Below are 17532 nucleotides of genomic sequence, written 5' to 3' on the forward strand. Positions count from 1 at the left end.
GGCCGAGCTTGCCCGGCCCTGAGTTGAGCCAGTAAACCCTGCGATTCTGCAATTCTGTTACTAATTGGCAGCTTTGTGAAAGTTGCACACGCATCCTCGCTGCGAACGAAAGTGCGGCTAATAATCCGGGGTGGCTTATACATGGACGAGGAGCTAAATGTTGCCAACACCCCGGAAATGCGGCTTATAATCTGGTGCAGCTTGTAATCTTGAAATTGCTGTAAATAAGAGTGTATTTAAACCCACAGAGAAAGGTTAAAATTGGGTTGCATTTTAAGTCCTCTGCATTGGATAACTCTGACTGTCCATGTGGATAAGAGTGTGCTCTCTGTGGTACTCTGACAAGGGGTAAGTGTCTCTGATCAGCAGACCGCATTATGGGTTTGTATTTTAAGTTTCACACTGCAAATTCCTTAGCAGTTGGAACTACATGTACTTCACATTACTCATTTGAAATTAACCTACAAATGACCACCCAAAAAAACAACTCAGAGAACTCCAGCCTCATCCAATAATAGGGAATGGCTAAATCTTATAGGAAAGCATAAGGAATTTATGAATATAGTTAGCACAGTGTTACCAGGCTTTTTGTATCAGAGAAAATCTTCAGAGTACTAATACCTGATTAAATCAAGAGGTTGGTATTTGTACCACATTCCCCATCGTGCCCAACGTTCATACAAGAGGTGTCTGTGATTCTGCGCTCCATGTGTTTTGATGGGATGTCTGCTTTTGTGGCTTCCCTGAAAAAAAACACAAAGAAATGAAAGTAAATTACCAGGCACTATGGAAAATGTGTAAGTTTCTTAGATATTTTTTATTATAATTTTTAACATAAATGTTCTTTATATTTAATAAATAGATCTCTTATTCTGAGTGTATCTGGAACATGTCATCAGGAGTTAACGTAAGCCTGACATAAGAGACAGGGTTACACACACTTCTGAAATGGCCAGTTTCTCAAAAAATTAATGACGGAAACATGTTAATATAAGACTTCAAAGAAGTACTCAGCTCTTTATATGACCTCAACATTGTTTCTAATAGATGCCTACTTGTATGCTTTCACCTATTTAAATTTTTCAAGAAACACCTGTGGAATATTTTTATTTCTTCTATAAAATTTTAGATATTTCAAGTATGTAATTTATCTTCTCCTAGACATTTTCTGTGACTTTCTTTTGTAGGATCATATTTACAGGAAAATGGATAACCTTCTGAATGAGGTCATCTCTGTGGATAAAAAAGCTGATGTTGCAAGAGAAAGAAGTGGAAAGTTGCTGACAAACATAGGGGTGTCAACCCAAGTAAAATGACACTTACAGTATCAACCAATTAGATTAAGAAAAAGACACGTGCTTGCCTTGTGGACAACATAGAGCTACCAACCAAGAGATGCGTGCTCGAAGTGGAGCTACCATTAAATAATGTGTGACTCTGTAATCCAAGAAAAGAAGTACAGTAATTTCACGACTATAAGGCGCACCCTTTTGACTAAAATTTTCCCTGGAACCCGGAAGTGCGCCTTATAGTCCGGTGCGCCTTATCTGATGGACAAAGTTCAAAAAAATTGCCTACCCGGAAGTGCGAGCTGCGAGCCACGGGGGGAGCCGGCAGGGCCATGGCTGCCAGGTGGAGGTGGGGCGGAGCAGGGGCGGGCACGCCCCAGCCCTGTGGAGGCAGAGCCGCCCCTCCAGAGGCACGCCCCAGCCCCGTGCAGGCGGAGCCGTCTCTACACAGGCACGCCCCAGCCCTGTGCAGGCGGAGCCGTCCCTCCAGAGGCACACCCCGGCCCCGTGGAGGCGGGGCGGCCCCTCTAGAAGCACCCCCCGACCCCGTGCAGGCAAAGCCGCCCGTCCAGAGGCACCCCCCGGCCCCGTGCAGGCGGAGCCGCCCCTCCACAGGCACCCCCCGGGCCCCGTGCAGGCGGAGCCGCCCCTCCACAGGCACCCACCGGCCCCATGCAGGCAGCACGGAGGGGCGGTGGCCATAGCCCGGCCCCGGAGAGGCAGCACGGAGGGGCGGCGGCCATAGCCCGGCCCCGGAGAGGCAGCACAGAGGGGCGGCGGCCATAGCCCGGCCCCGGAGAGGCAGCACGGAGGGGTGGCGGCCATGCCCCGGCCCTGCCGGATGCAGGCGGGCCTGGGGCCCCGCGGCACCGCCCCTGCCAGGTACAGGCAGGCCCGGGGACCAATGACTGCCGGGTTGAGGCGGGGCCTCGGCCAGCAACCGCGCGGAGGGAGCTGGGGGTGGAGCCTCGCGGCAAAAAAAAAGTGCGCCCTATAGTCCGGTGCGCCTTATCTGATCTACAAAGTTGCGAATTTTGCCAATTCCCGGCGGGTGCGCCTTATAGTCCGGTGCGCCTTATGGTCGTGAAATTACTGTAAATATAAACAATGTTTAGAAGCATAATAATTGGCTTTTGCTTGATTCACATTGAATCATGCAGAGTCCTTTGTCTTCTCTCTCCATGCTTTCACTACTGTTGAAGGTATAGAAAAATATATTCTTTCTGTGGTATACTTTCTAAGATGAAGGAAACAGAATTGGCATTATTTTGAAGCTACACAGGACTCGAGGCATTAAAAGCAAAACAGAGTCTGATCCAAAAGGAGTCCCTCAAGGCCTTGTCTGACATTTACAGACCACCTAACAGACAAAAAGATTTAGCCTCATGCTTGGCAGTCAAAAGGTAACATAAAGAGTTGCTAGAACAATCTTGAGCAGAATCTCTTGCATTTGTAATCTGGCTTCAATTCGGAAGTAGGTGATATCCCTTAGCTGAACTTTTTCCCAAAAAACTTCCATCACTCAGCCACGGTAAAGAAAATATTTCATCAATTCATTGCAAATGGGCCAAGCAATTTCCTGTGAGGAGAGCAGAGCTCTCCAGTGCTGTACTTCAGTTAGTGAACAGACAGATTCTTGCCCCTGGTAGATCTAGGTAACTAAGCCATTTAGATTTTTATCATGTATTTGAGATCTTGAGCATTCCCCAAAATTCAAAGAACATCATTTACTTGTTGCAATCTCATGATTCTCTGACTTAAGAATGAGTTAAAAATCAAAGCTAAACATAGCAAAGAGTCCAAGACTAGTCCTTTTTCCTTACAGTCAGCAAAGCAGCATACCAAAGATGTCAACACTAAGTGTGACCTTTGCAGCATCTAGGAACATCTAGGAGGAGAACATCAACTTAGTCTCACAGAAGGCTGGATAAATGACGCAAAGCATTACCCAGTATTACATGTTTTATTTATTTTTCCTGCTTCTTTTTGCACTGTTACCCATAAAAGAGTTCAAGTCTCAGCATTCCCACCAGGCTTGAATTTTCACTCTTACTTTTTCATGTGTGAAAGAAAAAAAAAAAAGATCAAAAATAATTCAAGTGCTCCACCACTAGTCTTTAGCATGAGTCAAGTAGCAATTAAAATAAGAGTGGCTTAAAAATACAATTTCACTAATTTTAACTGAGATGTGGAAACAGTAGCTTATGCCATAACAAAGGAACATATAAAATGTATATGACATCACAGTTTTGATGCCAGAGAAAGCCTCACAGGCTTTTCTGGAAGTATAGACAGCTTTTCCCTGAAGTCAGTAATGCACAGCTGAAGCATTAGCCATGATGTTATATTATTTATAGAAAACACTCCTTCTCTGTATTCCTAGTATTTTATCATTAAAAATTAAAGTATTTAATAATTTAAAAATTACTCTCAGCCATTTGTAAAGTCTTTGAAACACAAAACCAAGTCACGATATTCAGCTGAAACACCCAGAGTTGAGCTACAATTACCAAATACAGAAAATTTTAAAAGCCAATATTAAAGTAATATTAAAGTAAAAGCTATAAATAAAAGAAGCATCAACAAATTACAATATGAAATTAAAAGTTTGCAGGACAAAATTAAGATCCCAAACCACTAGTGCAAGCTTTAATCTAAATACAAAACTAAAAAATCAAATTAACCAGATTACCTCATGTGGTGGAAATGCTGCTTCATATGTTCCATTATTTAGTAGTCTATTAATACCTAAAAAAAAAAGGCATTATTTCTGATATCAATTTGTATACACATTTTTCAAGTAGTGTGAATTTTCAAGTTGTACTTGGAGAATGTAACTTAGTGTTAAATGATAGGAATGTTGCTAAAGATGACAATCAATAATCCAAGCAACTACTTCAGCAGGTATTGCTGATCCTTCAAGATCTCTGGCTCTGTCAAACTAGACAGCAACTTGCCAAAGCACCAAAGTCTGCATTCTTTCTCTAAGGGTTGAGTGCTTGTACCAGATTGAGGGTGAGAAGACAGTTACATTCACACTGTATTCCTCAGAGCACATAATACAGATTTTATGGGTGACCAGACGATCTATTGTACACAGACAGTGGTATGGACAGACAATCCTTGAGCCAGTGAAACCCCTGCAGGGTTAAAAGCTAATCCAGTGTTTTTAAATATAAATCAGTTGACAACTTCATATCAGAGAAGTGCTCTGTGCCAGACTGACTACTGCATTTTGGATCAGTTCCTAGAGTCTTCCTAAAAACAGATTTGTTGTACTAGCACAGTGCATTATAAAAAAAATGAAAAAATAAATAACCATTGATAGGTACAATAAAAAGATTCACTAGCCTTTAAGAGCAGATTTGTAGCCAAAAGTTTCCCCAAAAACCAGGTATGTATGGTGAAATACAGATTTGTCTATTCAAACACATAAATTATACTAAACTAATCTCATAATGAAATTTGCCATCATCAGCTGCAAAGGTGTTAGATATGAACACTTATTCACCCTGTTTTTCTTACTACTGCTTTTGTTCAGAAACTCAAGTAACAACTTTCTGTAATTGGTATCATCCAAGCCTCTGCATACTTAATCCTTAATTTAATTCCTGCAGAAAAAATAGAAAGTCATGCACACATCCCCTGGTCACTGAAAATGAAAATGGGTAGTTAGACCTTCTAAAAACTAACACTGTATTATGAGTGTTGATATAACCCCACTTCAGTCTTCAGATCAACTGTCTCTGAGCTACACAGAGACCTCAAATAAATCAAGTGTTGCACACATTGATTCTGCTGGACTGAAACTGATAGTTTAATAGCTGAAATACTAGGATCAGTCCTTGAAAACACTTTCAGCTTTCTGAGGTATATGTAACCCTTATTGTGGCTCTCAATAATGTAAAGTTACAATAATCTCTCCATTTTATTTTAATGAATGAGTAATTAAGTAAAAAATATTGCAAATTTTCACTGAGATATTTAGGTAGAAAATGAGGGAACATTGTTTCAACTTTGTACTGTGTGAATGAAAAGATTTCAAGAACAGGAAGAAATTAATCGAGTTTATTCAAATTATATTTTTTCAGGCAATTAAATATGAAAACTTTTATCACTTTGGGTTAGGTAAAAAATACAGCATTCTCACCCATTTTGGATTTTCCATCTTCATACTTAGTTCTCTGTAGCACATGATGCACAATTCTACTTCTTGTGGAATTGCTGAAGAAGCTGTCTTTGTTGTTTATCGTAAAACTATTAAAATAATGAATGTCTTAATATTCAAAACAATGCACACATATCGAAACATAGCTGTTCAATTATTTTCTTTTTAAAATGATTTATTGGATCTTTACATTCCTTAGATGCAGGATTTTACACCCTTACAGCAGATCCAATAACGTTATCCTTACCATAGATTATTTTTGGGAAAACAAAACTAAAATTAAAACCAAAAATATCCTATTATCTAGTTAATCTCTGTTCAGGATATAATTAACTAAACAAAGATCTTCAGTAACAGTAGTGACCTTAAATTTTAATTACTTATGAGCTGACAGCTGTCTGTGTAGTAGAACCACCAAAACCACTGTTCAAAAAAACAAAATCCGTGCACTGGAGACTTGGGTAGCAGCTTCACAACCATTTTTTCTTAGAGGATCCTAGGATGGAGTCAAGTAAAGCATCCTTGACCAGATGGCTCCATTCTGGATACCAGATATCTGATATGCAGGACCTTCTTCCTGCACAACTATGCCAAAAGTGACACTGTTAAAATTAATTAATTACATCAGCTGAGCTGATTGAAAAGAAAACACCAAAAGCCAAAAGTGGAGTGACCCAGTGCAGTATGGTAAGTTACTGGGAAAAAAAATAAATAAAAATTGAGACTATAATGCAATTACTCTGGTCTTCTGGGATAAAGTCAGTTCACTACCATTTCACTTCTTTACTGAGCACAAAAATCCTGCTTATCCTAACTCATACTTCTAGGTTAAACTAAATTTTCTCTCCTAAAACAGTTACCACAAAATAACTTTAAGAAACAGAATTTTAAAATCTAACTTTATGGGTACTGAAAAAATTCATGTCACAGTTTAACGAATAGCATTGTCAAAAACCTCCTGATTTGAATACATATGGTTTTGTTGTAAATGTATTTGTATTTTCAGAGGCAAAAGCTCTTTTTAAATGCAGATCTGGTAAGAGAGAAAAAAAATCATCACTGGTTTCAGCTCGCTTCCAATGTTCGAAATTTCAACAGCTGCATCAGGTTTTGCCTAAGTAAAATAAGTAATAAGCACAGAAAACTTGAACAAATATTTAATTTTGTAGTGTAAGGGAAATAAAACCCAAAAAACTTATAAATTGAAATGGCAACATTCATTTTTCAGATAGTTTCAGATTGTGTTACTGAGTGACCATTGAATAGCAAGTAAGAGAACAGATTTTCACTTCAAGAGAATAATATCCACTATGATATTTGGTATTGCCAGTGACCATCTGTTAGCAGCTACCTCTATGGCACTTGCTTAAGAAGTGAGAAAATAGAAAATCCTTGTGGTCTCTGGCACTGCTTTTCCAATCTCAGCACTTACTGGTGGATGCGTGCACGGCTAAAGGGCGCTGTGTAGCAATCTGTTTCTTCCAGATCAGGCAGTGCCTCCTTATCAAGTTTCATTGGATTTCTCGGCAACCAACTTTTCAGCTCTCTAATATTCCTCTGCAAACTGAAACAATAAGAAGTCAGATTTAACGCTCTCAATTGCTTGCTATTTCTATCTCCTGCATTGTATATTTAGTGATATCATGCTAGAAATGCGATGAAATTAAAGCAGGAAACTCCCACATTAAGTAAATAAAAGAAAATAAAGAATTAAAAAGTAAAATTAACAATATTTATTTGCAATCTATCTTGAACACTTTACTTGAATAAAACTCATCCTTAAATTGGTAGGATTATGGCTTAAAATAGGACTACAGTATTGAGTCTGGAGAAATGAATTTTCCAAGGTAGCTCATGTGGCAGAACTGTGGATGCTTATGCTTTAGTCAGGAACCTATCTAGCAGCAGTGAACAAAGCAAGCGAAACTCCTCCCTGCTCTCTTGCCTGGCCACCTGGACACTAAAATGCATAAAATTTTTAAGTACAGTAATTTCACGATTACAAGCCACACCTGATTATAAGCCGCATTTCCGGGGTGTCAGCAATGTTTTGGTCTTTGGCCACATATAAGCCGCACCTGATTATAAGCCGCGCTGTCATTTGCAGCAAGGACCCGCGTGCAACAAAGTTGCCAATTAGTAATGGGATTGCGGGGTTTACTGGCTCGGCTCGGGGCTGCCAATGGGGCCAGGTGGCCCAGCTCAGCGCTGCCGGGTTTGCTTGCCCCGGCCTGGCGCTGCCCCGCGGTGGCAGGCGGGGAAGGAGCCCCCCCCGCACCCGCGGCGGCAGGTAGGGATGGAGCCCCCCCACCTCCCCCCTCTGGGCCGCGGGGCCGGCAGGAGGGAGCCCCTCGCCTTCCACCACCCCCCGCTGCCGGCACAGAGCCTGCCTCCACCTGCCGAGCAACAGAGTAACCAATTTGTAACAATCACGCAATCCCGGGTTTTACTGGCAGGTGCTCGGCTTGGCACCTCAGTTTGCACTTCCGGGTTGGGAAATTTCGGAACTTTTTTCACATATTAGCTGCTCCTGAATGTAAGCCGCATTTCTGGGTTGGGATCAAAATTTTAGTCAAAATGGTGCGGCTTATAATCGTGAAATTACTGTAAATTTGACAGTGCTAAGGATCAGATTATGATTTTCTGTTTGCAACAAAGTTTTCCCCTGCAAAATTTTTCTAAAAATCCAAGAGCTGATATTGCCTGATGAAACAGTATACCTAAATATCAAATAAAATAAAGGATATGCTATACCGAAATGGTTATGCAGTATTCAGGCAAAAAAACCCCAAAACCCTAGATATGGCTTTAATCCTGATTCCTAAAATTTGATACTACAAAACACAAACAGAACATCAGTGTTGTATCCTCAATTAAATAATATACTGGCAACATAATTTTTTTTTTCTCTACTAGCACCTTTACTTAATGATGTCTCAGGACATCATCTATACATGGGGAAATCTAGGCAAGTGTAGTTAATTTTCAAGCAAATGCTCACTTCAGTTTTGCACTCCTTGCTCAACTATAGTTTTTCACATTCAACTGCCATTGCATTGTAACACCGTTAAAGGAGTAGATCTCAAATTAAACATGCTATGTCATAACATAATAAGTACATCAGAGATTCAGAAAAAATCTAAATTTGAGAAAAACATTTCCTAAAGAGTACTTCTTCCAGTGGAATTTGGGTTCTACTAAATGAATATGTGTGAGTGATATATAAAGCATATATATTTTATATCCACAAGAAGTGTAAAGTTAAGTAACAATTTTTTTTCTCTGAGGTGAATACTTCATTGCCTGTGCTAAGCAGAAACACAGCTACACATTTCATAATGCCCAAAATAAAAAGTTGTATTTCATAATGTCAGTAATATTTAATAACGTGAATGAACATTATTTCATAATGTTCATAGTAAAGAGTAACAAGTGATGACATGGTAAATTGCTCTCAGGCAATGAAGTGACCCTTGTGAAAATATACTTCTTATTATAAACATCAGCAAAAACATTCTACCCCTATTTCACAGATATAAATTTCATCTAAATGGGGGATAAGGATTTTACAGTTACATTTAAAATTCTCAAAATTTTATTCTTGCTATATATTGCAAGATATTGGTGCACATGCTGTAAATGATACTGCATGTGAGGGGCACCACTTGTGCTCAATAGCAACCATCATAAGCCCAAGAACATAATATGTTCATGAAATGGAAACAGTTCACAGGCACATGGATTCCTTAAGTGCCTTATTCCTTAAGTGTCTCCTTATTAATACCTTAGTGAGTTGATTATCTTTATTCGTTTCAATGGAAGTTCTTGTAGTACAGTTTATATAAGTGCAGTTTCCCCTTTACTCTCGATTTTTTTTTTCCTATTGTACACTTGCTGACTTTATAGTCAAAATTCAGAATTCTTCTTTAATGAGAAAGTATGCAGATGCATCAGGAAGAAGATGAAAACAATGCATCTAATTTCAAATTTTTTATTATGAAAGTACTTTAAAATTAGTTATAGGAAAAGACTTGATCATTTCTCCCATACCAAAATCTAAAAAATAGTGGATAAATATTATGTTGAAGAAAATAGCTCTTGCTTAACATTAATGGCTGCTTCTGTAAACATGAAAAGAAGCATTGGAATAAATTAATGCTTGTGTCTACATTACATTTGCAGTTTATCTTCTGAGACAAAATGTAGTATCTTTACTGCTAGATAGTATAGAATATTGCAACTGAGAAATGTATAAAAATGATCCAACAAGAGAGACATTTTCTTATGCGATTTTGCTGTTGAAGAAGAAACGAAATTGTCATGGAGTTTGCCTTTAAATACAAATTTTTGCCTTAATCATAGGACTAAGCATTAGCATTTTTACTCAGAGCAGTTTTCTAGGTTAAAACCTGCACTTTAAACAGATTCCTGACTTAAACTATTCATTGTAGTTTATTTAGTAAAAGTAAAATCAGAGAGAGCTGGTCTAGGGAAGTCAGTAGTTCAGGCAATGAGATAAAAAACATCCCAGTGGAATGGTGCTGCAAAGTTATGGGATACTGGCATGCTTTTATTGAAATCACTCCTGCAACTGGAACATTATGCACCTTGGAACAAGTGGTAGTACTCTGAAATGCATGTGCATTTCATTCTTAGCTATACAATTTAATATTTTATGAATATACTTGTAATTTCAGCTTTGTTCAACTTCCATTCTCTGTTGTACTGTTCTGATTTATTTGGTCGATTAATCTTTTTTTGCAGAACAAGTTCAGCCAAAAATACTTGCAGATTTCAGACTGCAATGGAAAGAAACACAGTATATAGATTGTCTTAGCATTATCTCATCAAACTCATGGAATGAGAGAGCAAAATTAAGCAAGTTCACCAGTCATGTTAGGTAATTTTGACAGCAGACATCACCCTGTAGTTTGCTTGGTGTTTTGCTTGTCTCTTGACTGGCCAGAAGTGACAACTATATGCCACCAAATTACATGGGCACAGTGCGTTTCTATGTACTGTAATGGGAAACAGGTTAAGGTTGACAGATACAACATATAGACACAATCATCACTAAAAAAAAGAAAATTATAATTCGCTTATTTAATGGAATGATATCAACAATTTCACTTCAGTGTGTAGACTGAAATCCAAAATATTCTAAAAGTCCTTTTGCAAAGCAAACTTACTGCAGGTCAGGTGTTAAACAAAGTTATTTAGGTTCTCTATCCTTAGAAGTATTAAATGATTTTAACATTTAGGTGGGCAGAGTAAAGTTGCATACTAAGACAACTATCTTTCCACTTTCTTGTCCTTGATTCCGTCCTTTACTAGCATGAAATCAGCAGGTCCAATGTGACAATTACAAGACAGTTTTACTAGATTATTCAGTCTTCAGTCTGAGAGTTCAGACAATTTTTGGTACCCTATTTACATGTATATTTCTTTCCTTTGAGAAGAAGGTTTTCCAAATATTGCTCATGAATGAGTATGATAAATTTATTTCTATAGTGTGATACTATGGATAGAAATCAAGCTTCATAGAATTAAATACAATGGTAAGGGCTTTTTAAAGGTATGTAAATGGAGACACACCACATAAAAGAAATTAAGTATTGCATTTTTCTTGTCCTTTCACTCATCCACCTAATAATCTTTTGCAAACCTTGTAAAGAACATTCATGGACGCATATATATATATATCATATAACAGTGTCAATAAAGTTAAAACTGTACATGTCACAGCAGGACTAATATATCTAATGTTACTTTGTATTCTTTAATTATATAAACTTTATAAATTTAATATTTTGATATACAGTAATTTTCATATTGTTCATTGTAGCTCATATAAACTCAACATAGAAATTTTAACAAGAGATTAAATAAATTGCAGAGAAGCAGTTAAGTTTGAAAAGCTGTAAGATGCAAGGTAACAGTGTCAGCTGTAGAAGCATGCATGTGATATGTACGTCAGCAATTTTAGAGTAGTTTTCAATCTTAAATATAGCTTCTTTCTTTATTTCGTTTGTATCACACAATTCCTTTGTGCACTGAATTATAGAAAGTGTCAGAAATTATATACCCAACTTCTCACAAAGTAAATCACACGTAGACGTATTTATCTCAAAACAGAAAACTGATCTGGAATGAAAATTACTTAATACTCAATTCACAGGTACTGTGCAACTTAAGTTGCAGCTTTCAGACATCTATCCTTCTAAATACAGAAAACAAAATTTATGTAATATCCAGGACTCACCAGATGGATTACAGATGAAATAAGACAATTCTGAAATAAAGCTTGTTGTTTTTGCCTTTTATTAAAAACATCTCACTTAGATTTTTCATAATGCATGATAAAATGGGGCAAGCATGTGAACTGGGAAAAGGACGACTCATAGTTGTGAATCTGTATTATGAATTGGTTCATTTCTACATATCAGCTTATGTGTTTCAATTTCTCACTTTACCATTCAACATTCTATTGTTAGCTGATCACCTTTGAAACTATTATCATGAGACTCCCTAAATTGTTCCAGAGAAATGAGAGCTCTTCACCATCTAAAGTAACAATAAGAGAAGCTAAATCAAAAGTAATCTCATCTTAAGAAAATTGTGATAGGAAATCTCTTTCAGGAGATTTCCCTCATGTGAAATATTTACATGTGTCTTTTCGGCTGGGGATTAGGATTTACAAGACATAATTATGTCTGACTAAAGCGATGAGGAGTAACTACAGCTCAACTTCCCCCATTCTCACTCCCTAGCACTCCCGGGCTCCTTTCACCTGCCCCTATGTCCTCTTGTACCCTTCGGGCTGACAAAAACACCAACAGCAGCAGCAGCTACCTACACGTGAGTTTTGCAAGGTATTCTCTCAGCCAGCAAATAAAAATTCAAAGCAGCCTTCAGCATGTGACATTGATTTGCTCCTGATCACAAGGACATCCAGGAGAGGAAGTACGTTTGCATATCTAAGGAAGTAGCTGACTGCCAGAATGTAATGGCAGACATCGATCCAGAATTAAATCTTTGCTGCTGATGTTTTTTTTATTTCCCTGGCATAAACATTTTTACATTTCTAAAATGAGAACTGGCAAAGCTTTAAAGTACCTTGTTACAGATGAATATTTTAACACTTTGAGCTAACATATTTTGAGTTTTCAGGAAAATGATCAATTTTCCAAGTTACACAGATAAATTCACAACTGCGAATGGGTTCTCTTTAGCAGGGTGACTATCTGACAAAATTAGAAGCTATACATCACCCACCAACCTGCCCATGGTTTTGCTCCTCCAGTCAGTGTAATAACACTTTTTCCTGAAAGAACAACAAAAATCAGCTGAGATTAATTAAGTAGGAGACAGTTGAAAAGGACATGTCATAAAAGAATGCTAGACATTTTAAAACATGCATTTTCATAGACAAAAAGGTGAAAAATACTTTTAAAAGGCAACTGAAATAGAATAAGTCATTACAATAGCATAGCTTCACATTTTTCAAGTTTTACTTTTTTTCTAAAATTACCATTTTAGATTTGCAGCTGCTGACAATAATGATAGCTAATCAGTAAGTCACTTAACAGTTCTTTTCTCTCCACCCTTCACTAGTTATAGACACTTAGAAAAACAAGACCAGAAATTCCCAGTAAAGTCTTCTGAGGATAGCTATTTTGAAACTAAATAGAGACATATTTACTGCATGGTTATATTTTCCACATCTAGTTTCAGATGTTTGGGCTTTTTTTCTGGCTTCCTTCTATAATTTTACATCATACTTCAACCCCACAAAAGCCCCGATCATTGCAGCGCAGATTCCTCAGGAATTAGCAAGATCTTCAACCGCACACCTGGGCAGTAGCTGAGATTTATTCAAGCACATTGCCTCCATGGAAGATCCACTAAAATTAATAAAATTTAAAAGATACTGTGAAATTAAAAAGAGGGTGAAAGACACCTTGCCTGGAAAATACATGGTCATTGGAAAATTGTGTATCTACCAATCTGTAGATTGTTGGCAGCCTGACACTTGGTACTTCTAGGTAGAACTGTAAATGAAGCAATGAAGGGTTATTTAAAGGCTTTCAGACTTTTTTTAACAGAACCCTTTTTTAATTCCCTTTAGCTAACCTTAGCTGTTTTACCGAGACAGTTCAGCTAAGTTGCAGATACAAATAATTCATTAATTACAAACAATAATAATTATGTGCCACAAGATACTTGTAGACAAAATTAAAGCTTTGTCTCAGTTCTAGAAAGTGGATATATGGTATAGATATGTATATATACTGCATATATAGTAATTGCATTTCTAGGACAGATCATACACTTAACAAACACACGTACAGAAGTTAAAAAATTGTAATTCAGTCATGATCTAACTTTGATGTTTAGACAAACCCTGTTTGAAACCATATATATATGCTTCCAAATAAAGCAGCATTGCAAAATCAGCCTTGTACACAAGAAAATAATGACTACTGCACACTATCAAAATTTTAGAAAAATTTCCTTCTGCAATTGAGACATAGATTCCATCTATATTACATATCTGATACATATTATATATCTGCCAACACATTTTGGTACAAACAGTTCTGGAGTTGCAGGTGAATCTCAGAAGTACTTCTACTCTTCAGAAACAGAGAGAAGAAGCAATCCATGTGGTGATAATTTTGTTGATTTTGTTTAGAGTCCTGGATTAAGCAAAACGAAACTAAAAAGTATGAATTTAATTATTTGCTATTCATGTATGATATTGACATATGGTATGTTTTAGTGACCATAACTAAAAGCCAAAATTTTGCAAGATTGTGCAAGAGCAAATGGGTATACTGCATTAAAATACTGCAGGGAAGGTTGTCTGACGTCTTTAACTATATACTAGAACCAGTCAGAAACTACTGATAAAACAAATAAAGACTAAGAGAAATCATTTTATTTTTACAATTACAGAATATCTCAAGTAAGAAGGGACTCACAAAGATCAAGTTGGACACGAGTCTAACTCTCTTCTCTTAGGCCTACCTAAATCTAAGGATGACCTAAAACTTTGTGGGAGGAAGATACTCTAGTTTCACTGAGTAATCACTAAGGGATAATTGTATCATTTCAGGTGCCTTTGCCCATTGAATGGCTACCTCAGGACCACAATATACCATCCAGGTAGGAAATGTTCCATTTATAAAAAGCAAGGTCAACCCTTCAAACACAAGTGTTTTCAACCTATGTAATTTAATTGTGTGGTCACAGGATGTTGCTACAGGAGTGCAGATTTATATTTCTGCATCCATGAAAAAGCCATCTAGGCAAATATGAACAGAGATGAAGACTTGAACTCTGTCTCAGCAAGTTTCTAAAGCACAGCCTTCTATAAATAGAGAAGGTGTCATGAAAAACTGCTCATTTCCTGTAGGGGACACTTTGTAAAGGCTACTGCAGAGCAGGGCAGACCATTCTTCAATTCTGCTACATCCAGTTTATAACAGAATTGTGTTGAGTCTTTTGTTTTAAAAGACATAGAAATTAAAGAAATATACTGAAATATTCACACAAGTTTTAGACTGCAATTTCACTTAAATTCCTATTAAAATACTTTTAAAGATAATAGAAATGTTGCCCAATTTACTGTTTCTCATACTTCTATTATGGAGGTAAGAGGTGGAAAAATTTCTTCCCAAATATATGTATTTTATTGTACAGCAAAACTACCAAAAAGGTGAAATTGTAAAATTTGGTATTCTACCTACTTTTGATTTACTGAAATGAATTGGATAAAAATAAGCTAAAGCGGCAGTCCAGGAATAAAGACACGTTGGGGAAACACTAACGAGAATATATTAATGTGTCATTTAATAATATAATAAACAAACATGATCTAGAATGCCTTCTAAATAAAGCAAGATTGCAACTCAGCCTTTTTTGTTCTGAGAGTACTATGGATCTATGAAGAAACCAAAACTATAAAGAATTCAAACCATTCCTAAAATACAATTTTGTAAATTAATGTATCACAAGTAAGAAAAAATAATTTTTAATTGGAATTTAGATTATTCATGTGTGTATACCCATAAACACTTCTATATTTAATATACTGACAAGTATTTTTTGAACTAGATAAGAGCTCAAATAGCACTATAATAATATTCTTAAACATATGGAAGATGACTCTAACAGAATATTTTTTTATGGAAAGGCCTGAAGTTTCAATGGGATGATGAGACTAATCATTACAGAATTGGGTATGTGGAGCAAGATTTATGCAATGGATGCTTCATAATCACAGTTTCTGTCTTAAGAACAATGCAAGAGAGCCACAGTGCCATAGCATAAAAGATTGAGCACTTGGCAGTTTTCGTGAGAAAGGAGTACTACAAGAACATTTTCCATGAGCCACACAACTTTAACATCTAGTTACCAACTAACTTATGGGAAGGTTTACAGCACACTATATGCTCTTCTCTCTCCCTAAGAATATTATTAATCATTTTGAAAAGGTACATTTTCTCCTTTTAAAGACTTATGTTCTGTTGCAGGAAATATTAGCCTGTCCCACAAATTAATAACAAATATTTACTGCAAAAACATACAATAGAACTTGTTTTGTATTCAGACAAGGAACTCTGTTCAGTCCATTATTCTGCCTAAAGAAAGCTACTGGACCTCATTTTACTCAAATTGTAACAATTGTGTTATAATGGAGACATGGAAGACACTAGATTTTTCTGTCATTTCACTTGCCTTTCAGTAAGACTTCAGAAAAACCCTAAAATCATGGAGGATACCTGAGCTCAGATGGAGACTATCTGGAACTCTGCCAACCCTACTGTTTTCTCAAAAGACATATGCTCAACTTGATTTAGAAGGCAAGTTTGAAAACAAGTAACACTGTGTAAAAATGAGGAAAGAACAGGAGTTATTTGTTTTTCCTCTCTCCTAATCACATCACTAAAATAAATATGAGCATGCCTGGCTACAGAGCATTAAAGACTGCATTTTAGACTTAAGTAAGTGATGAACTTTCAACATTAAGCACTAAATTTCAGGTTTCTTAAAATAGTTTCCACAATACCTGAAAGGCATCCTGATGTTCATTCTCTCTGCATATTTGCATAATGTCTCCCATGGACAGTGAATTTTAATGAACATGATATCACTGTTGGTAACAGCTGGCTGTAAAGAGCAATAACAAGCAAACACATATTAATAATTTAAACCCATAGCAGCCAACCTTCTGGAAGTATTCTTCAGAGTCAAATTCTGATTTTAGGCCTGAATCGGACATGCAACTCTGAAAATAAGTGCTCTTCCAGACAAAGGAAAATCAGTAAACTTTCTCCCTTACAAACAGTAGTAAGTGTAGACTAGTGGGACAAAAGGAAAGATCTTTGATCATGAACATAAGTAAAGACTTAATGCAGCACCTTTTTATATGGAATAGATTTTACATGGAAATAATTCTAAAGCTCAAAAAAATCACTTTAAATAAGCAGATTGAAGACCATTCTGTGTGTCTCCCATTAAAGGAGAAGCATGGACAGCTGCTAGAGATGAGAGTAGGCTCCAGGTTGCACTCTGCTAAAATGGTAACTCAAGGGAATGTTTCAGTAATTGAAATATCTGCTGGGATCTTTTAAATGTGTATGAATTGAGATAATTTTTTGTTAAAATCACAATGTGTACTCTATACAAATGTTTTTCATCACTTATTTGTACATAAAACAAAAGTTTCAGCCTTACAGATTTCTATATCCACCTTCCCATATGAACTCTTCAGTTTTCCACCCTTCTCTTAGATATATCTGCATGAGATTTTATAACTAGATACTTTGATATTTGAGTTAAGTCTGATTAAAGCCTCCAAAAGCTTGAGTTTGCAAGGTTTGGTAAGTAAAAGAAAATGTAATTAAAATATTAGTAACACTTAATCTTTACAATTTTACCTACCAGTTTCATAAAGTCATATCAGAGTTCCATACTACTACCTCAAATATTTTACTTTCTCAACAGATGTGGATAAAATAAAATACTAGTGGAAAACAAAAACATTTCAGATCTTACAAAACCATTTGT

At 36.7% G+C, this 17532-nt stretch overlaps 1 protein-coding gene across 3 annotated transcripts in view; it reads right to left on the reverse strand.

Moving 5' to 3' along the window:
- Positions 1-17532, reverse strand: part of ANO3 (anoctamin 3) — a 157077-nt gene that overhangs the window by 68072 nt on the left and 71473 nt on the right. For all 3 annotated transcript variants that reach the window (XM_033062351.2, XM_033062350.2, XM_033062352.2), the window contains 6 exons: positions 16532-16632; positions 12737-12781; positions 6890-7021; positions 5440-5546; positions 3982-4037; positions 622-743 (listed from right to left, as the gene is read on the reverse strand). In XM_033062351.2, coding sequence (XP_032918242.1) covers positions 622-743; positions 3982-4037; positions 5440-5546; positions 6890-7021; positions 12737-12781; positions 16532-16632 — 563 coding nt within the window. The remainder of the gene's footprint in view (positions 1-621; positions 744-3981; positions 4038-5439; positions 5547-6889; positions 7022-12736; positions 12782-16531; positions 16633-17532) is intronic.

This window comes from Catharus ustulatus, chromosome 6 (assembly GCF_009819885.2).
Source record: "Catharus ustulatus isolate bCatUst1 chromosome 6, bCatUst1.pri.v2, whole genome shotgun sequence".
Taxonomy (NCBI): domain Eukaryota; kingdom Metazoa; phylum Chordata; class Aves; order Passeriformes; family Turdidae; genus Catharus; species Catharus ustulatus.